General features: G+C 38.1%; 1 protein-coding gene across 4 annotated transcripts in view; it reads left to right on the forward strand.

Moving 5' to 3' along the window:
• Nucleotides 1-86: 86 nt before the first annotated feature.
• Flo1 (flotillin-1) overlaps nucleotides 87-23257 on the forward strand; it is a 29833-nt gene continuing 6662 nt past the window's right edge. The window contains exons 1-11 of one of the 4 annotated variants that reach the window (XM_019051378.2): nucleotides 87-482; nucleotides 1705-1780; nucleotides 2609-2699; nucleotides 4333-4476; nucleotides 6475-6594; nucleotides 8050-8180; nucleotides 10358-10442; nucleotides 11478-11665; nucleotides 12878-13088; nucleotides 14915-15079; nucleotides 19625-21010. In XM_019051378.2, the coding sequence (XP_018906923.1) occupies nucleotides 431-482; nucleotides 1705-1780; nucleotides 2609-2699; nucleotides 4333-4476; nucleotides 6475-6594; nucleotides 8050-8180; nucleotides 10358-10442; nucleotides 11478-11665; nucleotides 12878-13088; nucleotides 14915-15079; nucleotides 19625-19711 (1350 nt within the window). In that variant the 5' untranslated portion in view covers nucleotides 87-430 and the 3' untranslated portion in view covers nucleotides 19712-21010. Of the gene's footprint in view, nucleotides 483-613; nucleotides 770-1704; nucleotides 1781-2608; nucleotides 2700-4332; nucleotides 4477-6474; nucleotides 6595-8049; nucleotides 8181-10357; nucleotides 10443-11477; nucleotides 11666-12877; nucleotides 13089-14914; nucleotides 15080-17737; nucleotides 17921-19624; nucleotides 21011-23257 lie in introns of those variants that run through there. The other 3 variants (XM_019051379.2, XM_019051381.2, XM_019051380.2) reach the window with 3 other exon arrangements.

Genomic DNA, 23257 nt, shown 5'->3' on the forward strand with positions numbered 1-23257 from the left:
TATTATTTTCACGCGTGTGCGCTTATTTGAGAATTGCGTCGCGGCGCAGCGCGCAGGAGAGATAAGGACCCTGCAACTTTCCCCCTTTCCCCTTCTACTCACCCCCCTTCCAACATTCGGAGACTTTGATGGGACTCTCCACCCCACCCGCATCCATTTGTGATTGGGAGTTTGTGACATCGTCTTTCCCGTTTGCCGCTCATTTTATGGACAGTGCTTTGTGCTTTGAGCTTTCATGTTTTCCTCTTTCGTTGCCTGAAGTGCCTGCACGGGAATGTCTTCGATCACGAATTTACCAAAAGGCCGGCTGTGACGACGGTAAGCTTTTAGCTTTGGATCGAACGCTGCATTATTCAGTTGAAGAGCCGATTCGCCGTTTCGGTTGGTTTATGGCCAGTTGAAGGGATTCCGTCCTTTCCCTTTCGCAATTATGACTTGGGGCTTTGTAACGTGCGGCCCAAACGAAGCCTTAGTTATCTCAGGTATGTATGCATTGACTCTTATCTTGATGAGCTTTCCTAACTGTCTCTGTCTCGCCTTTTTCTCCCCACTCCTCCGAAACGGACTTGTTTGGTGTTATCTCGTGGTTCCTGCAGGTTTCGACCTGTCTGTGGACGCTCCGTGGAGATTAGATTTGTAGCAACACGCATTTAGCCCCGCGATTATTCTGAAATAAGTCTCGTTAACTCTATCCTCTAACATTTATTTGCTAGAAGATGTCTTTTCTAACAAGCCCTGATCATCTCTCAAGACTTTCATCATCTTTTCTGTAAGCTCTAGTTTAATTAATCAATTTCTAGCATGCCTTGTTTTTCTGACATGATAGTCGGAAGATTTCCTCTCCAAGGATGTGACACTTTATGCCAGGCTTTATTTTACTATTGCATTCTACTGAAAGCTCTATTACTTCACTCATGTACTCCAAGAATGGTCCTGCGTAGAATTTTGCTAGCCAACGGTGCCATGAGGTCCGAGGGGTACTCGAATGAAGAGTCAGTTCATAGTCAAAGGGCCTGTTCATCCCATGCTCCCATGTTTTCCAGAATATGATAGTTTTCAAATCAACAGTTCTCAATTCAAGCTTGGGTTTTTTTGGTCCTGAAGAAGCATGTATTACCATTCATGGTAATGGCCTATACTCAACTGGTGAAAAACCACAGCTCTTTCTCAAGAGGTATTCTCCCGCAAACCTCTAAGAAGCTTTAAGTCTGATAAAAATGAATTTGATTTTGCACGAGAGTCTGCGACAAATAGCGTACACACTTTCTAACTGCGACTGGAGATCGTCTGCCGTCACTTTTGTACGGAAAGTAAATACAAGAATCAAGATGGTTGTTCCTCTGTTGCAGTTCTCAAGTGCATAATCTTAGTTGGCCTAAACTCTACGCATTTTATGAATGGCCGCACAACTGCAATCTTTCTATCATTTTCTTACCCCATGCACTATTGGAAGCGATCAAAACCAATGTACATTTTTTAGTTATTCTTGTAGGTGTCGTTTAGACCCTACTGCACTTTGACGAGGTCTAATGTCTAAAGTTATTATATCTTGTCTGTCACACTCTGAAAGTGCCCTAACTTATTTGGTGTTGACCGTATGGTATCTTGATTTTCGAACGGTAGAATCCAACTCTCAGTAGTACTTAACAAGAGAATTTTTCTTGTCAGTCTGTTTAAATAACCATTTTTGATGTTTTCTTTCAGGATGCTGCTACAAGAAGCCACATTTAGTCGCTGGTGGCCGAGCATTTGTATGGCCTACCGTTCATTGTGTTCAAAGGTATTCTTCCTTCTCATAATAATCTTATTTCTGGTGCCGATGTAAAGTACTGGCCTATTTGAGAATGTTTGTGTTTGAAGGACCCTAGTTACACAAGAGAGGATTTAAGCTGCTGTCCTTTTCGCTAACACACTCGCAATATTTTAAATGAGTTGTTTAAGTGGTTTTTTAGAACCATGGATTGTGTTTTATATTGGCAGGTATAAATGAACAGCTCACTATATAGATTTTTCCAAAGGATAGGTATTGTCGTTTAATCCCATTAGTTAGAGTGAATTAAATTTAAGAGTGGTTGCACGCTGTGAGGGTAATAAACCGATCAAACTAAATTTTCTACTTCATACAGGCTCTATCATTAAAATCCTGTTTCTGTTAATTTTGTATGAGATTCACTTTGAATGAAGGTTCCATCTGCTGGTGTATCCTTTGCGACCCTAGATAATCTCAAGTCAACCTGTTGAGACGAAATTGCATTGTTTTGTACTCTTCAAATAACCCTGTGGGGGTAATCCTGCGCTTTAAGTTATTTTCTCATCTCTCTCAGTCCCTGTTCAACAACCAGTCCCAGGCAGTCATTATCTGAGATCAGCAAACTCAAGTCGTCTGGCCGCAGTCAAACCTGGGACCTTCTGATTGTACAGACGGAACGGAAGAAAATTGAAAAATGATTATTCATGCTATCCGCTGTTCCTGTAGAACCAATGGAACCCTCTCTACAAGCACACCTTTTTTTTTCTTTTTTTTTAACATCTTAATCAAATTCATGTTATTTCTTTCTCCTGAAGATGAGCAGAAGTGATGATCGCTATTACTGTTGTTTTGTTTCAGAATATCCTTAAATACTATGACTCTCCAAGTTGAAAGTCCTACCGTTTATACTAGTCAAGGAGTTCCTATCTCTGTCACAGGTGTCGCGCAGGTCCGTAATTTATCTTGTTTTCACTCTGCCGTTTTTTTTTCTTTTTTTTTTTTTTTCAAAATTTTAATTACAAAATCTGCAAGAGTTGAAGGAGCTGCTGTACCTTTAAATACTGAGAACAGATGCTCTGAATTCTAGATTTTGTTTCAGAGATATATTTACTATGTTGGGTCTCTTGATTATTGATCCAAGTAGTTTGAAATTTAAGTATTGCAAGATATTCAAACTCTAAAATTTTCAAGTACCACGGAAACAGAAATCTTATACCATGAAGCCGTAGCAATTATTATTTATTTGCCATTTCAACTGACAATGCAAGTGGAACTGAGGAAAAAACTGCAGCATTCATTCATTATCACCTGTTATCCTGTTAAGATTTTAAATTTGTTTAAAATAGGAGATGGAAAGTGGATTTAGTGTATTGTCGAATTACTTATTTTGATGAAGCCATTCTCAGTAGAGAAAATGTTCAAGACATTATACGTCAGGTGTGGTTGTCCCTACCAGGTATTCGAACCAGTCATTATTTGATGTGGAGGAATCCAAGTCTTCAAAAGAATGAGGTTGTGTGTAAATGTGTCATACCTCTTCCATCAAAGTTCTGAAAATTGCCCTGGTCTAATAATCTGCAAAATTAAAGTCAAATTAGATGGCAGATGTCTTTTGGCTGCTGTGGGGCCCAACTGTCGTAAAGAGTCATTTACCTGGAATGTAAAACCTGTCACTTGATTACAAAATGAGAAGAATCATACAATTTATTTCCCGACCATGGTTTAAAATATATGCGAATTGGCCACATTCATTTCCACAATGATCAGTCTGAAAAGTAAATAAAATTTGAACTGTCACGAGAGCTTACAGTCATGATTCTGAAGGTTGTGCACTTTTTCTACTCAACGTGCAATGAACACAGAAATTGCATATTCAGTCTTCAGCAAAAAAATGCCAAGTCTTGCTCTGCTCCAGGAAATGTTTTCTTTAAAAAAAGCCGAAGTCCACTCCCAGTCCACAAGTTAGTCTGCTGAATGTGCCCTTTATCTCATACACCTTTATCTTACAAGGTTGCAGACAGAACTGAACCAGAAAAAGAGATCCAAAGAGGGAACTGAAAAAACTAAACTTTCAAACAGCTAAGGCTTAACGATGTCGCGCCCACACGCCCCCCAAAAGTAACCACTTGTTAATTTTTGACATCTAAGCGCCAAGTGCCAACACGGGCACAAGTGTATTAGGGATGGTCCCTTTGGTGCGTTGTCAGATTAATTATTGCATATCTCCATCGGGCGTGTTGGTGCTTGGCGCTTAGATGTCAAAAATTAACAAGTGGTTAATTTTTGAGGGGGCATGTTGGCGAAGCATCGTCAAGCGTCAGCTGTTTCAAAGGTTCGTTTTTTCTGTTCCCTCTTTGGATCTCTTTTTCTAGTTCAGTCCTGTCTGCAACCTCGTCAGATAAAGGTGTATGAAAACGTCCCTCGCAGTGTTCTTTTTCTTTCCCTATTACCTTATCCTGAATGCCCTTCAATTTAATAGTGTACATATTAAGCTGCATGGATTTTTAAATGATTGAAATACCGAAATTTTTATAGCGTTGGCAGAGCTGTTACCTATTTCAACAAGTTGTTTTCTCTTTCAGGTGAAAATTCAAGGCCAAAATGAAGAATTGCTTCTTACAGCCTGCGAACAGTTTCTTGGTAAAACAGAAAAGGAAATTCAGCACATAGCCCTGTTGACCTTGGAAGGTCATCAGCGAGCGATCATGGGCACTATGACAGTTGAGGTAAAATCCCATCATTTTTCCCCAATAGATCTGTCTGATTTTTTTGATGTTATGTGAATACCAAGGCTTTTTTTCTCCATCTGTAATTGGCTTTTGGATGTCAAGGCCTAGTGAAATATCAAAGGCTTCTAACAGTAAGTTCATAAAAATGGAGTTCAGTGTTTGAGCTCCAGCCGAAACAAAAGCAGCTGCTTCCTCAGCCTGCTATCATTTGATCACTTCCTATTCATCGAAGTATTCAATCTGATAAGCCTGTCAAAGCATTGGAAGACCTAGTTTTGAAACTAACCAAGGTAATTGAGAGGTTGATGAAAGTCGTTGCGGCTTTTCGCCCGGCTCTCTTGGGGGGGGGGGGGGGGCGGCTGTCATGGCTGTAGCTCCAGCTCCTGCGGCTTGGGCAGCAGCTTTGCCCACGGTGATGGGTGTTGGCAGCACTACGCCCTAATCTAATCTCCTATTTTGTTCTCATTGCTTTGAAAAGCAATTTTAATGTGTGAGGTTGTATGATTGCCGTTATGAAGTTATAAATTCCCCAATCTTTTTGTTTACAAATTAAAGGTGCCTCTTTTCCTTTTTTAGCTTTTTCACCTTTGAATTAGTATCAATTGTTCATCTTTAGCAATTGGCATTATCAAATTAAATAAGAAATATATGGGGTTAACAAAAAGGCCTTGGTTATTCCTTAGTTTTATTAAAAAGAAACCTATAGCTTATAGTTTCCTTATATTGTCTGTCTGACCTTTTTCAGAACCCAGTTATCTTAAATATTGTTAGCACTAGTGTTTCTCTCTTGCAAAAATCAGCTAAGTTGATGACTTGACTGTCATGACACCCCTGTGTTTATCTAATATCCTTACATCAAGAAATGAATCTATCAAACAAACAAAAAACCTCATTTAGCTTTACATACAATCTGCCTCTAAAAAAAGGCGGTAATCAAATTTGGTGCCTGTAACACAAGTTCTGCCTTGATCTCTGTTGTGTCTCTGCCCCATCCTAAATTTTCTGTTGTATAATAATGAAAATTCCTGGCTCCTGAAGAATTTATATTTGCTCCGTAAAGTATGATTTGCTGGCTGTATAATTTTTCAAACAGGGGGTCTACAGGTCTTGAGAACCGGGAATACATACATAAAGTCGCTTTTATAGCGCCGCCTTGCGCTCTGCGACGCCCAATCGCCATTGCCCCCTATCCTCCCAGAGATCATCAGGCAATTGGCACCTTCTGATCTCCTCCTCCACCTCTTGTCGCCAACCTTTCACAGGACGTACCTGCAGAACCAGGAATCATTAGGAAAATTCATCAAGTCAGGGAATTGTACCAAAAAGACTAGGGCCTTGTCTCCACGAGCCGTTTCGCGAGATTTGTCCCAGGGAAAAATCCCACTTACGAAGTTGGGAAAAATATTGAGTTAATCAATATTTTTCTCAGTACCAAGTATGGTACTTGTACCCCTAGGACCCACTGAGAGAAGAAGAAGAAGTGAAAACGAATTTTGCGATATTTTATTCATTACTACATTGTTCATGTTTGTTTAGTTAAAAAATGTGTCTAATTGTCAATTGTGTGCAATTATTATTTTAATCCCGGTCGAACACTCGACTTTAACTAATTTATCTTCCCACGCAAATTAGTCGCAGGACTACAAAGAGCCCCGTCCCGTGGAGACGGTAACTGGGAAAAATCCCAGAAGTTTCACTCCTGCGATTCGAACTTGGGAAAAATCCCATGAAAACGTCCCGTGGAAACAAGGCCTTAGAATTAATCTGATAGATAAAATAAATATTTGAAGTAAAAAAGTTCGCATGTTTATTATGATTATTCTCATCAGTGCACCAAAGAGCAGATCCGTCCCTGATCTTGTCAGGTGTCACTCAAGTTTGCTGACAAAGGAAAAAGTGAAAAACCAGCATCTAATCCATTCATGATCTTCTCAGTCTTTTGCCCGGATGCTCTGCTGCGTCTCATCTAATATTCTTTTTATTTTTTTTTTCCAGGAGCTCTACAAAGACAGGAAAAAATTTAGCAAACAAGTCTTTGAAGTTGCCTCATCAGATTTAGTCAACATGGGAATAACTGTCGTCTCTTATACTTTGAAGGACATCAGGGATGAAGATGTAAGTTAATACTTTTTTTGTCAAGTATTTTTGATCACTCACAGAAGCAGTATTTTTGGCCTTTAAAATTCAAAATAGAGTTATTGGCACTATAGATTGGAAAGTTAAATTCAGTGCAATACACATCCTCAGTTCAAAGTGAATGGGAGTCATCGAAATGTTATAGAAAACTAGAAGGGGGGGAGGTGAAAAATTGTCCGTTTTTAAGTTAATCTGAAGTGTTCATCTTTCTTTAACTTGTGAAACCAATCAATATTTTGTGTCTCTGTGAATGATTTTCGGTATTGAAAATAACCCAATAGTCTATATTTTCATGATATGAACCTCTGAATAGAAGTTGCAGGCATCAGCAAAAATTATGACTGGAATACATTCTCCACAGTAATTTCACCAGGCTGTCTTGCTCAGAAGTTTCCTTTCTGCCTACTCATCTCTTGCTCCACAGTTTATAAGATAAGACAAGATGGGCAATGTTTCTCCTCTTCCCCCCCCCCCCCCCCCCCCCAGACTGCCATCTGACTTGTATGAGGGGAAATGAGACCTTGCTGTAATGGAGTGACTCACTGATACTCCAAATGCTGTGGTGCCATGCTTCATCTCTTTCTTTGATTTTTTTACAGTTTGGTCACCTCCTGTTTCCATCCATCCATCCGTGAATTATGCATTCTTAAGATGGGAAAGTACCCCTAAATTTCAGAGAGGGGTTAAAAAGAATAGTAACTCTCTTTTCAATGTTTGAAAAATTTCAGTTAAGGTGATTCGATGGACGCCATATTTTGTGTCAGAACGTCATGCGATATATCGCATCTGTTGGCTCCATTTTTTTTCAGCTACTTGTAATTTTTCTCGAATTTTGAGATCGCAGTTCTGTTGTCAGGAGACTAAAGCACTCACTTACCAATCTTAACCAAGAAATTCAACGTAATAAAGGCGTGGTTTTTTTTAGAGAGAAAACATCGCATTCGATACTGATATCGAAACTGCACTCGAATGAGATATTTTCTCTCTAAAAAAACCACGCCTTAGTTACATTGAATTTCTTTGTTAAAATTGGTGAGTGCTTTAGTCTCCTGACAACAGAACTGCGATCTCAAAATTCGAGAAAAATTACGAGTAGCTAAAAAAATGGAACCAATGGATGCGATATATCGCATGCTGTTCTGACACAAAATATGGCGTCCATCAAATCACCTTAAACATATGAAAAATCATTATAATCATGTCTCAAAGTCATCTTTTGATTATTCATTCTTGGTAGAGTTGATGATTCCGGTGCCAAATGTTTGCGTAAAAAATTGAGAGTGATATTTTGTGAACAGTGGTGGATGATATCAACAAGTGCAATTTTGTGTATAACGGTCTCTGCCACCATTAATGCATGTGCCTGAGGAAACAATTCATGATCATTTCTTTATGTTTCAAACATTAAATCTTTCCTCTCTTTTTTATTTCAAGGGGTACTTGAAAAGTTTAGGGATGGCAAGAACAGCTGAAGTCAAAAGAGATGCCAGAATTGGTGAAGCTGAAGCCAGAAAAGATTCTCAAATCAAAGAAGCTATAGCTGAAGAAGAAAGGATGGCCTCTCGGTAAATTAGCCTTAAACCATTTTTCTCTTCTAATTGAAAAAAACCTATAGTATGTTTACAAATTGGACCCTTTGGTTCCATTTTCACAATGTCTTAAGGCATCTTTTCATCATGTTCGATTAAAAAACGAGTCTATCAGGTGCTAATTAAAATAGTTTATTTTCTCCTTCAAAGAGAGGAATTGTAGAACTGGACTGGGGCGGAAAAGCGATCACCGGCCAAACAGTGCTCAAAGTGACCCATTTTAGCTGCTTTTTGGCTGTGTGAATGAGACAAACTGGTCCAAAATCATCCCAAGTGCTAATCCTCTCACTTTTTCCTGGTGTTCCTGCCTGCTTATCTTTCCTTGTGAATTTTTGCGTCTGTTCTTTTTTTTCATTCATTCATTCATTCAGCATTTTCACTCAAGACTTTAATGTGGAAATTAATTCCACTGACTGATACATCGGGGTATGTATTGAATCTGACTATCCCCCTCAATGGACCTGTTGCAAACTTTTCCTAGAGCAAAAATAAGAGTTGTTTCTTGTAGATAATGCCTCAAAAATCACAATGAGCGCATCGGCAAAGTCTGAAATGCACTCATAACTTCACAATCTGCGTAAGAAATTTGCGTTTTTTTAAGCTTCCCGCTTCAAAAACGATACTACGGCACAGGTGAACATTTTGTTAGAGGAGTCGCTCCATCGTCGGTGATATTCATCATGGTCGACGCTTGCGCGCAGTTCCGCGCGTAATTCGAGGAGAGTTCAAGGTCAATCAATTCGGGCGTGGAAAATATGAACGTTAACACACCGATTGTTATCTGGTCTAATCCAGTTCAGATGTTATCTCGTCCCATCAAACGTGTTTTGGCGGATTGGCGTCGGCCATGATGATTATTGCCGACGCTGGAACGACTCCTCTTACAAAATGTTCACCTGTGCCGTAGTATCGTTTTTGAAGCGGGAAGCTCAAAAAACCGCAAATTTCTTACGCAGACTGTGAAGTTATGAGTGCATTTCAGACTTTGCTGATGCGCTCATCGTGATTTTCGAGGCATTATCTATAAGAAACAACTCTTATTTTTGCTCTAGCAAAAGTTTGCAACAGGCCCATTATTCTGGAGTTAAAGCCTTATCTTCCATTTGTGTCTAGAAATGTTGTTTTTTTCTTGGAATTGTGGCTAAATCATGCCTGAAAATCAATCCATATACTCACAATCCTTTATAATTTTTGTCAGAATATGTAACAGTTGAGGAAGTGACGATAAAGTTTCTGAAGTGTTCATGGAGCTAGACCCACTAATTTTTTTTCTGTTCACCTCTTAACTCTTAATTTTTTGCAGTTTATATTTTAGAGAATAAATTGGATTGTATTTTGCAAAAAGGAACCACTAGCATTGCAATGCTGCTAAGATTGTGCAATTCCTTTTGTCTTGGAGGAAAAACCCAATTACCCATTAATAGTTTCTATTTTACTCGCTAAAAACTGTAAATTTAAGACACAAATTACCATCCAAATTTCATAGTTTTTCACAATTTCCGCAATTTTATTGCAAAAGATGAAGTTGCACAATCTTAGCATCATTGCAATGCTAGTGGTTCCTTTTTGCAAAATGCAATCCAATTAGAATGGCTTGCTTGAAAAGTTGCTCATTTTTGTGTGAAGTTTCAATTTTTCATTCAGTTCAATTCATTTTTTTCCCTTTAAATTTTAATGTTGGTGCAGAATACCAGCCAATATGATGGATAGAGAGGTCCCATGAATTTCACAATCTACTTTTATAAGAAGACATAAGATAGAATTGAAGCACTAAAATTGTTCCTAGAGTTCCAATGGCACGACACCATTTGTTGTTTCCATTTTGTATTTTGAGCAATGAATTGAAACCAAGGTGTTGTGGAATATTTCTATAATTACTTATTTTAATTTTAATTAATTGATAGTGACTTTAAGAAATATTCCACAACACCTTGGTTTCTATCCATTACTCGTGATACCAAAATTCTATCAGGCACTTTTCTAAGCCGCTCAATAATTATGTCAATTTTTGGCTGAAAAGGACCATGATGGAAATAAAAGAGAAATATATTGTGCATTTCACCTCACTTCTGCCTACTTGAATGATGAAACACCAATCTCAATGAAGATGTGGCCTATTGTTCTCTAATTAATTCTTGTCTCGCTTTTTTCAGATTCCTGAATGACACCGAAATTGCCAAAGCCCAGAGAGATTTTGAACTCAAAAAAGCTGCCTATGATGTCGAAGTTCAAACAAAGGTATGTTTTTGTCAAATGAAGATTGCAAAAAAAGAAATTGTAGCTAAAATTAGTTGTATTTCAAGCTGTGAGGCTGATGAAGAGTTGTGAAAAGGAGGTTGAAGATGAATTTACAGCTTCTTTGAATTTTAAGTGTCAAAAGTGAAATATTCAGCTCATTTATAGATTTAGCGGCGTGGCAGTGAGAGGTGATTAAAAGAAAAACACAGATTTTCCCTTTTGAAGAAATGGACAGATCACCCTTGAGAGGCGATAAAATCGGGACGAAGATGCAGGCAAAGCCACAGCTCCCTTCAGCCACAAATTTCCATACGCTCTGTCCGAATTCTCTCGACCCCACGATGCGGCGTCTGCAGTTCGCGAATCCTCGCTAGTACGCGCATGCGCTGTCCGTGGTGTGTATCAGTGAAAAAATACGGAGAATAGCGTTGTCGAATATCCTCCTAAAATTGAAAGATTTTATTCGGAAATGAATACTTCTCCGACAACAGTGTCTTTTAATTGAGGAAGAAGAATATTGCATTGCCAAAGATCAGACCAATTATTGAAAAATTTCATAAGCACTTGATTTTTATTGGGGGTCCTGTACTAAAAGTGATGTTACTTAAATTATGCTATAATGGCCATTTAGAGCATGTGGCTGCTCATCTTGACGTAACAAGGTTATTTGTGGAGAAGAGGTTTGTCAAAACATTGATTATTAACCTTGGAAAAATAGTACAATTTTATCAAACCTTGAATTTTTTTGTGTTCAAATTTTTACATAGCCTCAATGACTCTCATGTCTACTATGTCAGAGTTTAAATTTTCTACTTGTTCTATTCAACAAAATATGTTTTATCGCCGAGATGTCAGGAAAACATAAAGGAATGTTTTGTTTGCAAACTTGAAGAAAGAGAAACTTATTAAATTTAAGGAAACTTTTCATCCTGTTTATGAAAGTCAGATTACAAATCACAATACAAATTTTGAGTCATCGATCCTCTCAATGTCCATGTGCTCCATCGTTTGTTATCCCATTCTAATTTCTTGCAGAAAGCTGAGGCTGAACTGGCGTATGAACTGCAAGCTGCGAAAACAAAACAAAGGATCAAAGAAGAACAAATGCAGATTAGTGTAGTAGAGCGAACGCAAGAGATAGCAGTTCAGGACCAAGAAATTCAGAGGAAAGAGAGGGAACTCGAAGCAACCATTCGAAGGCCTGCTGAAGCGGAAAAATACCGGTATGAATCCATAGTTGTAGGAGAGACCTTCCAAATCATCATTTGACCAACTTTCTTTAAACAAGAAAGGGTAAACCCTATTGTCGAACTTTAAACACTCTTATATGGTGCCTACCGTCAGTAAAAACTGGAAAATATCAGGAAATTTGATGTTATCAGGGCAAAATCAGGAAAACTGGAGGAAAACTGGTGATGGATCTGAAAATTCCAAAAGCATCAATAATTTTTCAACTACATGCAGTTGAGCATATGCTAATGTGGAACATTTGATTCGATTCATTGAATATGCTGGCTTTTAAAATCAAATGAGTGTCAATTTATTCATGCAAGAGATCAGGAAATGTCTAAAAATATCAGAAAAATCCAAAGTAGAATTCTTTTAGAAACCCTGTCCTAATTCACTCATGTAATCTTTTAGAGTCAGTTAAGAGTCACATTATAACGTAATTTTTCAAGTTTGACAACTGGGTTCATCCCTTCTAATTAAAAGTTCATTGCATATTTTTTTAATTATATCTATCTCCCCTGTCAACCGTTTCAAAAGTTCAAGTTCACCGTTCAAAGGATATATTAAGTCAATTTGAATTGATTTTTCAAGCATCTAAATAGTAAATGTCAATCACATGACAGAGCTCTGAATCATGGAAGTCCTGACCTTAAAAATTGTCCTGTAATTGGGTTTGCATTGGGAAAGTGATTGTTTAGTGCATTGGACTTACCTAGTAGTCATCAGGAAAGAAATCTTACCATTTTCAACCCTACGTCATAAACTGGTTAGAGAGACTTGCTTCTGCCAGGGTTACCATAGTTCAGGATAGTCGAGCATTGTCAGGGAATACCAAAAAGTCAGAGAAAACCTGGAAATGTCTGGGAAACGGACGAAAGTGTCAGAGAAAAATTGTTAGGTCACCTTTATATGCTTTTAGAATAGGTTTGACATTTCAACCTCCTAAGCTTGCCTGAAAACTAATTCAAATTATGTTATTTTTATTCTTGCATATCTTCAATTGTCAGAGAATTTGATCAACATGTGTCCAGGAAATCAGAGAATTTCATTTTCTAAACTCTGTGGCAATGCTGCTCTGTTGTTTTGGATCAGAACCAAAGCTTTAAGTGTTTTTCTCTTGCTAATTAGCAGCAGTTTGAATCCCCTTAAATAATTATTTTGAACAATTCATTTTGGTATTAGCATGTGTCTCAATTATGTTCCAGCCTTGAAAAGTTGGCTGAAGCCAATCGTCACCGTGTTATCCTAGAAGCTGAGGCAGAGGCAGAAAGTATAAGGATACGAGGAGAGTCAGAGGCGTATGCCATCGAAGCCAGAGCGAAAGCCGAAGCGGAACAAATGATGAAAAAAGCAGAAGCCTGGAAAGAATACCGGGAAGCAGCCATGGTTGACATGATTCTCGAGGCCTTACCCAAGGTATGTATTACTTTTTTTTGCAAAGCAATGATTTTAGTGTCTTGCCAACTTGCTGAATTAGTGATTTCAGGGTGTCCTTAAGTTCGAAAAGTCCAGAAATAGTGCAGATATTTTAAGGGCGGTCCGGAAGCACTGAAAAAGTGCGGAAATTCCACAATGTGGTTTGGAATTTTGTTTAATTTGTTGTCAATTTTGTTGCAATTAGAGCGAGAAATTCACATTTTCGAAATTTTTCGAATTTCGTCAATTGGAGGTACTGAAAAAGCACTGAATTTTCGCTGTTGAGGAGGTACTGAAAATTTTGGGAATGTACCGAAAAAGTACTGTAAAAATACTGATTTTTGGCTAGCCTAATTTAGTAGACACCCTGGATTTGGAAAACATGTCTTTCTTCGACGGGAGCTGAAATTTTCTCTGTTTTTGTTCCTTTCCATTGAATTTAGGTATTTCCTTTGTCAGGAAGCAGATTTCAATTTCTCAATTTGTTCACTGTCAAGCCGGCTACTTTGTTGGAATCAGGCATTTGAGGCGCCTCATGAGGTTATGCTGTACAGCATCGACTCGTAGCTTCAGCATCAATGCTGTATGCCCAGGTAGCGGCCGTTCGGGCATGCGGCGCCGAGCCTTATGCGCTCAACCTGCCTGCGCCGGCTTCGGGCATTGAAGCCCGATGCTGGAGAGCCGACCGAGCCAGCCTCAAGCGCTGATGCTAAGGTTTGATGCTGGCTCAGGGACCAACATGGGCCTCAGCCTCTGAGGCCGGACCGTCGGCTTGCGGCCCGATACGGCCTCAATTTTCGGACCCGCCACCCAGCTTAATTACCGACGGGGCTGTCCCAGAAGACCGCGACCCTCGGACTTGGCGATGAATTCGCGGAACACCCCTTTGTCTTGGCGGCGGCCCACGCCTCGCCGAGAAGTTCTAAGAAGTGGACGCCGAGGAAGGGTTGAAAACACAGCCCGGTGCAATTAGCCGACCGGCAGCCGGGCTCGAGGCGCTGGCGTCCGACGTGTCTGCTAATTGAAGCCGCCTCAATTTTGATGCTGGACTCAGCATCAAAACTGATGCAGCATCAGAAAAGGAGCCGGGAGTCGGCTTCACCAGGTGAAGCCGCCTCAACGGCATATGCGCTCCCCCGGCGCACTGATTGACGCGGCATGAAAGTCCGCGCCGGGCCTCCGCCTCGCGCGCCGATGCGGCTTCGTTTATGATGCTCCCTCAAACCTCAGCTCTAAATCCCTGGTTGGAATCCACTCAACTAAAATACATGTGTTTAAATGGGAAATGCCTTCTGATGATTTCACAAGGCGGCATATTTTCTCACATTTAAATCTATTTTTCTCCACTTTCCCATGTAGAAAATAATGAAAAAATACTTACTGCCAACTTAACTTATTAAGCAGGGTGTCTAGTATCAGGATTTTCCCGATTCTATTAGGATTTGAGGTCAATCAGGATTTAATCCCGATTTCATCAGGATTTGAGGGAAAATCGGTTGTAAAATCAGGATTTGAGCAAAGTTAGTCGTTCGCTCATTTTCCATTAATTATATCCGTTATCCGTCCGTCAATTTTTCTCCGCAAAAAATCAGGATTTGATTGGGATTCGGAAAAATTTTGCAGTATTTAGCAGTAGAAAATCAAGAAAAATCAGGATTTCCCAAAATGAAAAAAAACTAGACAACCTGTTAAGTCTCCTAAGATGGAAAAATAATAAGAAAAAAAAGAAAAGAAATTCTTGCAAATTCTCCATGACCAAAATTAGGTAGCTTATGTGAACTCCAAAAAATTATTCCCAAGTTATTTACTCCTCTCATTTCTTTCAGGTGGCCGCGGAAGTTGCCGCTCCCCTTTCTCAAGCTAAGAAGGTAACAATGGTCTCCAGTGGTAATGGAGAAGTTGGAGCTGCCAAATTAACAGGAGAAGTACTCACCATTGTTGCCAAAGTCCCGGAGATGGTGAAGCATTTAACCGGAGTCGATATTATGAAGGTGAAATGATTCAATTTTTTTTCTTCTCTCAATTCACTTTTTCTCTCTGTATGCCTGCAAACTTCTATATGATATGCCTTCCAGCTTAATCAGTTTCGTGTCTTAGTCGTTCAGTACTCTTCAAACGGTTTTTTCATATGTGGTTGGCACTTTGTAGAATGAGATTTCAGGATAGGAGAGAAACGCCTGGAATCTTAAGCACCTCTGCTTCTTCAAGCTAAGTTATTCTGAAAATCACCAATTTTTTCATGTTTTCTTTTACAAGGAAGGTGTTGAGTTTTACCTTCTCTATGTTGATCCTTTGACCTTTCTGGTCCTTTGACCTTTGATTCGTTCTGGAAAAATTTGAAAATTGCAAAACTAAACAATAATCAAGGTGAAAAATAGCTGCAAAACAGTAAATTATCTGCAGCAAGAAGACATGGATGTTTATTTTATCAGATTTTTTCAAATTTTCTTTCCGTTTTTGCGATTATTCCAGACTTTAAATTATCTATGATTTTTTTATTCTATTTTGCATTTCTGCCCACCTTTTATTTAACTGGTTCGTTTCCCATCACATCAAAAAAATGAAAAAAATTAATCCTAACATATTGGCGCAAGTAATAAGGAAAATGTGCCTTTGAATGGAAATTGGATCGCTAACGCATTATCATTTCATTTATTGGGACGTTTTTGTTGGGCATTCTTTTTTTAATTCATCTAGTCAGTCGTGTCTATTCATACTATAGGCGTTTACTGTCTATTATTATTTATTCAGCTATTGTGTTTTGGTAAGCCAAAGTACGTTCTTGTTATAAAAGTCTGTGCCAAAGTGAAAGGTCCGTTGAGGGTTGAGATAATTTGCTGATAGGGTCCCAGGCATTTTTCTCGGACCCGTAATATCATTCCAAATCCTTGTACCCATGACTTTTAATTTTTCTTCTATTATCATTTTGTGCAGTGCAGTACCTGCATAATCATCGTTTTGGTTGTTACCATCAGCTGTATATTATGTTAATCTGTCACTGTGTAATATTTGAGATTTTCACCTTGTCCTGACCTTCATTTAAAAAAAACCGAGCTCAGTTTATTTAGGGGGCTTTATTATTCTTGCCAGACTGTCATGTTGTTTGGCTCTAAAGCGAGTGATATTGAATGATTTGCTGCAAGAAAATAATTATATCTCCTGATCAATGTTGCATTGTTGAATCAAATCTCTTGCATTTCCAGAACGACTTACCTTGTACTAACTGTAGGAGCATAGGATAGTTTTTAAAAATCACCCAAGTGTTCAGTAGTGAAAGGAAACATGCGAAACATGGGTCCTTCCGTTTAGTTGTCTTACTGCATTTTGTGAAATTAATTTTATGGGTTTATGAATGTTGGAAGCAGTCAAAAATGAAGATTTCTTGTGCACCTATGACTTAATTTCTCAGGAACGTTTAAAACTTTTCGCATCGATGTATGCATAATGCAAATAAGGAGTCTTCACTTTTTTTAACTATAAGAAAAGTTCTGAAACAGCATCATTTCCGCGTGCATCCATTTTCTATAAGCAAGTTCAAAAATGCTTGCAAATTTGGATGATGAAATCCCAATTGATAATTTATAAAATCAGGAAACCTCAATTTCAATATATTTTTAACAGCTATTTACATCTGAAGATTTGTAAGCTTCATCTCTTGTCTCGGGGGGAAAAAAAGTGAAATGAATCAGCAAGCTGAATTGACTCTGATGGGCTTACGAGCTGTGTAAACCTTCAAGTTCTCAATTGGTCTATTTGTCAAATATACTATTGAGGTCAAGACTCAATTTTTAAGAGCCAATTTCTATTTGCGACTGCTCTACTTTTGCGCCCTCCCTTTTAGTCAATGCTATCAAATCCTGAGAGTTGATGGTGCTGTAATAAAATCAGGGAAACTTCTGACATAACAGACTGAAGAAATCAAGAGATTTCGATGAGTTCTGCTCTTAATCTTAGGGTTGACCTGCATCTATGGATATTAGACAAAGCATGTTACATGTTCTTTTATTTTTTCTAACTTTTGTGAAACGTTATCATTCTTAGCTCCAATAGCAAATGCCTCATCTTTGACTGGGGGGGTTTTGTCTTGGACTTGCATAAACTAGTGCATCCTCTAAGACATAGCACAGTTCGAGTTCAGAAACTAAGAATATAAGTTTGTTCTTACAAATCGAATGTGCAGTTTATTTTATCAGCTGTATTATTTGGTTCATTTAACTGTCCTCTCGGTTCTAGGACCCATATCCTTAGTTCATGCTACCAAGAACCAAGGACACACTTCCTTAAACCAAGGATAGTTTTACATGAAGCAAATAGTACGACAGATATAGAACAGCATACTTAAAACTCATTTGATAGACATTTTTTTGTGCATTGACTCAAGCTTATTATCGTTTTTTGGAGCATGGTGTGAGCTTTGCCAAGAACTTTTATCTATTAGTAGGTATAGATATAGACAATTGTATTTAGTTGATTTCGTACCTGCGCACTATTTTCTTTTTATTTTCATTTATTATTTTTCATTTTACTTTCTTCTTCACTGAGACCTTAATTCCCATCGTCGGAGTCAGGATGAGATAGATTATTTTGCTCCGTTAGGTACAAGAGGCTTTACTGATGTCGCATGGTATTAATCTCGTCTATTTTTGTAGTGTTTGATGGATTCTCCGAACAAATTTTCCTTTGGAGACAAAGCTCAGCTCGCAAGTTAAAACATCTTCACTGCAACCAGAACATGCTCCAGGGAAGTATTTGAAAACAACATTTAGAAATAATAAGTCAAAGAAACAGGCTGGCTTTCGATCATGTTCGAGTTGGGTGATTTTTTTTTTTTTTTTATTATAAAAAAAACTTTTAACTGACAGGGGTCGAAGACTCTGGCTGGTTTCAATTTGATATGATCAGCTATCAACTTACCAAGCATAACCTTTGAGCTTCCAAAATTAAGCTCTACATTTACACATTTTTCCAAGTGACTCATCACATATTTAGCCCAATATTTAGCATATTTTAACTCAACATCTTATTTTTCCCCTCTCATTTTCTTTTTGGAACTAAGTGCTTATTGTTCCACTCAACTAATTCGGGATCTGAAGTATGAATACAAATAGAAGGTCCAGGATTCAAGCTTTTTTTTATGATTTATTGCCTGACTATATTTTTATCTTATTTCATTAATTTTCAACCCGGGTTTTCAAAGTTAAAAAAGCTTCTTCATACGTCAAATCGTCTGCAGGAAAAGTATGTTTACAGCATAATGATCCACTGCTCCAGCAATAGTGGATCAACTCTTCCCTCCAGTTGCGTTGGGCCTCCACCGTGTAAGGCTTTTTTCCAATCATATTTCAATCCAGAAGTAGTGGGCACATTGTGTTTGAAATTAAATTTCTAGATCACGTATCTGAATACTTGAGTTGATGCGCAAGATTTCTTTATTTTCAAACATAAAATGAATACTTCCTAAAGTATTATTGCAGTATTCAGCAAGAAACTGAATGAGCCCCTGATATATTTCTCAGATGAATTTACTTTTTCTTCCTATTTTCCGTTCAATGCCTTTTAAAACATTTCTGATATTTTTTTTAAGTCTGTATACGTTTTATTCAATCTTACCCACAAACCCCACTCTTGTGTTCAAATCCTAGCATGTCTAACGCACGAACATAAAGTAGAGATACACAATTTGTCTTACTTCATGAAACTTGACGGCTGAGTGTTCTGTAATTGAAAAGGGGTTCTGAAGAAGGGCCTAAAATGGTCTCAGTATGTTTGTTGCTCCAAGCAGCGGCTATGAGGTGAGAAGTATTTCTCTCTGAAGATGGTAGAAAATGATGGTCTCCAGGTATCAAAAACCTGGAGAGAAATGTGAATGTATAAGAATGTGAGAGATGGGTTCCTATCGTTCAATTATTCTTCATCTTGCAAGTTTTCACCACTAGCGGAACATAGAAACTTCAACTTCACAATGATATTTGAAAGTTTTGAGGTCCATTTGAAGTTTTAAAATAAGAGGCTAATATCGATCTTTATGCATGGTAGTTACAAGGAAAATTCCGGAAAATTTCATCATTTTACTCAGGGAAAGCTGATAAGTGAGCGAGGGTATTCCTTAACCCCTGGAATAAACAGTCGCCCCTAAAACCTGAGAAACTCATGGTGCGAAATCATAATGTATCTTTCTCATAAAATCAAGTAGTCAGAATTTAGCAGTCGGGTGGAGGAAATGCATTAATTATAATTGACCTCAGATGGAATTATCTAGTTCATTTGTATCAGACTGTTGTCTTGTTCAGCTCAGCAATCTTTGTTGAAATAGTTTTCCTCTAATGTTCCTGTAGAAAAATTAGTTTGGTTCAGATTCGATAGCCCATGTAGTTCCAGTTTCTTCTCACTCTCGTTTTTAAAACTAGTGTGTCTCTTCTTTTCTGGTCTGAGTGTGTGTAGAATTGAAGGTTTGTTAGCAAGTTCCTCAGTGTCTTTGAAAAACAGATGAATATAAACTGTATCTTTAATGCATTAATGATGATGATGATTTACAGACTGACGCTTGTTTCGAGACAAATAATAGACTTGCAAACAGCACAACGGTGAAAGATAACCCCAAAGATTTGAAACTCAAAAAGTGAATATCTTTTACAATGTTTTTTCTTTTAACTTAGTCTATTTGTACAAATGTATTGTTTTCGTTGTCGAATTATCCTTAAGAGATAAGAATGAATTGTACGTATTTTATTTACGAATACCCTCAAACTTCCGGGAGTACAACCGAATATTTTCGAGTTTGAGCCAAATTTTATTTTCAACTCTCAGATTTCCATTGATTTAAAATCAATTTTTCGCTAATTCTATCGCTTTCTGTCTATGTAAATTCTTGCTTTGTATGTAAATAGGAAAGTATTAACTTTTATTATTGTAAGGAAACCGCCTTAAAATAATTCTGTGTGTACATTTTGCGAAAAATCAATGTTGTACAACATTTCATCTAGCTGTTCTACGTTAGGTTCTCCTTAAATTTAAGGAAGTCATTCTATGAGCTTGTTTAAGCCTTAGTTCAAACTGTCAAGTTGCTTGTTCGGCAACTCAAATGTTACCAGTACTGCTGTCCAAGGGGAAAACACTGTGACGCCACTCTAGAGTCTTTGATTGTCTCTTGAGTCTCTTGAGCCTAAATGCTCTAACACACAATGACCAGTGACTATTCATCCTGTACATTCTCAGAATAACCATTTTATACTACCCAGAACCAGTTCTGAAGTAATGAAGCACGAAGATAATTGAGTAGCCTCTAATTTATGCATTTGGTCGGAGGAAGGAATGTAAAATCTAGCAGTCAGTTATGGAGTTTCTGCTTTGTACAGCAGAATGGGTAAACAACTCATTCATCAGCTTTGTGCAATCCAATTTTGTTCAGGTCTAGGTAATTGGAAAACTGCCACTTGTTTTTCATTTCTATTCTTCTCTTCTTTTTTATCGTGTTCTTTTTACTTCTAATGAAGTAAACTTGTTGTAACTTGATTTTTGGAAATCTTCATCTTCTCATGAAAGAGGATTTGTGTTTCAAATTGTCCAATGCACTTCTCTTATTGCACTTCATTAAGTGGCAATTCATAGTAATTTATTACTGAGTAGTTAGATTTTTCAATTTCCATTGAAAAAAAAATGAATGAAGATATGTAACTATTTATCTTTTGAGAGAAATCTAATTATTTTCTTGCTTCCTTTTGTATTCATAAAATAGTAAATCTAACCACTATACCCAGTTTTCAGTGTCCTGGAATCTAGACCTACTTCATTTGTGTGCCATTTTCACTTTTATAGTGTTCTTTTGCCTGTCTTATCTGATAGCAATAGACATCAGTCATAAGTTTTTGTTATTTTATAAAAAATAATAAGTAAATCTGGCAAATGGGTTATAATATTCTAAATAGATTTCCATTATTTGCCTCTTCATTTTCCTGAAAGTTTTCTGATTATGTGTAAAGTACTCAAAAGGAAAAAAGATCAACTGAATCTGCAAACTTGAAAATATTGATTGTCCCTTGTTTTTTGGATGAATTTTCAATTTGCAATTTTCAACATTCGATTTTTTCATAGAGTACATTCTTTTCGCAATTTTCAAGGTTATAATCTTGAAAGTAGTGCTGTGTTTTTGAAACCTGATATCAGAATTGTTCTTTTCGGGCCAAGAAACTCCCAAGCACCCAATATTATCCTAATTTGCCGGTCCACAAGGGAGATATGCTTTTCCTGCTACTTTCAGGAGCGCCATTTTGAAAATAATTCATGATTTTGACATGCGGACGTCAGATTTGATCTTTTCGTGCCAAGAAACACGTGGTTGCCAGGTTTCTTCCTAATCTGCCAGTGACCAACCATCAATTTTTCGCCTGTTACCTTTAATTGGCCACCATGTTGAAACGGTGATGCATAGCTACTTGCGATTTTCATAAAAACTGTTATTTTTGTATGTTTTTCTTGCAAGGTATTACACCATGCAGGTTCCCATCTGGAATTTGCAAGTTGTCCCCCGGACCCTTGGGGGTGGGGAGCTACATCATCCCTCAAACAAATTGCCAACGCTCGTTGAAGAAAGTCTCGCTCATACCGCATATCTAAATCTGCAGCCGTTCTCGTGGTATCAACCAGACAGGGAAAAAGTCTACTATAAATCAGTATTGCACTGATTCACATCCGGGGTGTCTACAGGTCCGGAAATAGTACTGTTTCTTTTCGAGCGGTCCGGAAGTACTGAAAAAGTGCGGAAATTTCGGAAGAAGGTCCGGATTTTTTTCAATTTTTTTTTCTTTTCATTTTTGTTGGCATTGGAGCGAGAAATTCAAATTTTTCGAATGTCGTCAATCGGAAGTACTGAAAAAGTACTGATTTTTCCCGCTGAGGAGGTACTGAATTACCTGGGAATGTACCGAAAAAGTTCTATAAAAGTACTGTTTTTTGGCAAGCCTGTTATAGTAGACACCCTGACATAGGAATTCATATTTCGCCTCCAATGAAAATAATTTTTTGGCCTTTATTTCTCCAACGAAAATAATTTGTTGCCTTTAATTTCTCCAACGAAAATAATTTTTTGCCTTTAATTTCTCCAACGAAAATAATTTTTTGGCCTTACTTAGTTTACCCGCAGAACAGAGTGGACCCAGCACTATTCTATCATCCCGATACTGACGAATATCCATACTTATTGCACTTTCTGTAAAGGTCCACTCATAAAATACGTAACGCTCTGGTGGAGGGGGGGGGGGGTCGAGAAGAGCGTCATGCCATTTTGTTTTTACGTGTTAAAGAATAGGGACCTACGTCGTAAAACTTAACGAGCGGGAGGGGGAGGGGCCGTCGAAAAACCTGAAATTTAGCGTTACGTATTCTATGGACGGATCTTACCTTGTTGCGATTGCGCGCTTGCTAATGTCTGCAAAAAGTCAGGACCTGATTTGCTATTCAGAATTCTCATACCTTGATTCTCCTCTCTCCATCATTGCACTGGAAAAAAAACACTTTTAATCTTGAGTGCAGACTCTTGAAAACATTGACAAGAAAAAGGACTTTTGATTCGATCAGATTTGAGCTTAAATCAAATCGAAATCCGCTCAAATTAAGAGGCTTGGTTCTTGATTTAAGCTTAAATCTGATTGAATCAAGAGTATTTTTTCTTGTCGATGTTCCTAGGAGTCTGGACTCTAGATCCAATGTGTTTTTTTTCCCAGTGTGATTTGCATCAACCTGTCGCAAGTACAGGTGTAAACCTCTCGTCGAAGTCAAGAAATCCCTAATGTGTCGAAGTGTCTGAACGTTTTTCACGTTTTTTTCGTCCAAGAAATTACGTGGGGGCTCCCGAGGGGGGACGGGGTTTCTGAACATTGGAAGAAGTATGTCACGTTAATTCTAAGCTGCTTTGTAGCTCTACAGATTATGCGAATTTAGAACAATAACCTCATCGCACAATGCTCAATTATTTTGTGTTCTATAATAATTGGAGCGGGCATGTTAGTATGCCCACGGTCAACATAGCATGGTTTCCGCGAGAAATCCCTGAACACCGACAAGTGGTTCAGGCGTCGGCGATGGACGGTTTGTCGCTGGTAATCAGCCGCAAGAGGGTGACCTCCCACGAACTGATTTTTCGAACCCTTCTGTACTCGCAACAATTCAAGTTT

The sequence above is a fragment of the Bemisia tabaci genome, chromosome 6, assembly GCF_918797505.1.
Source record: "Bemisia tabaci chromosome 6, PGI_BMITA_v3".
In the NCBI taxonomy this organism is placed as follows: Eukaryota; Metazoa; Arthropoda; class Insecta; order Hemiptera; family Aleyrodidae; genus Bemisia; species Bemisia tabaci.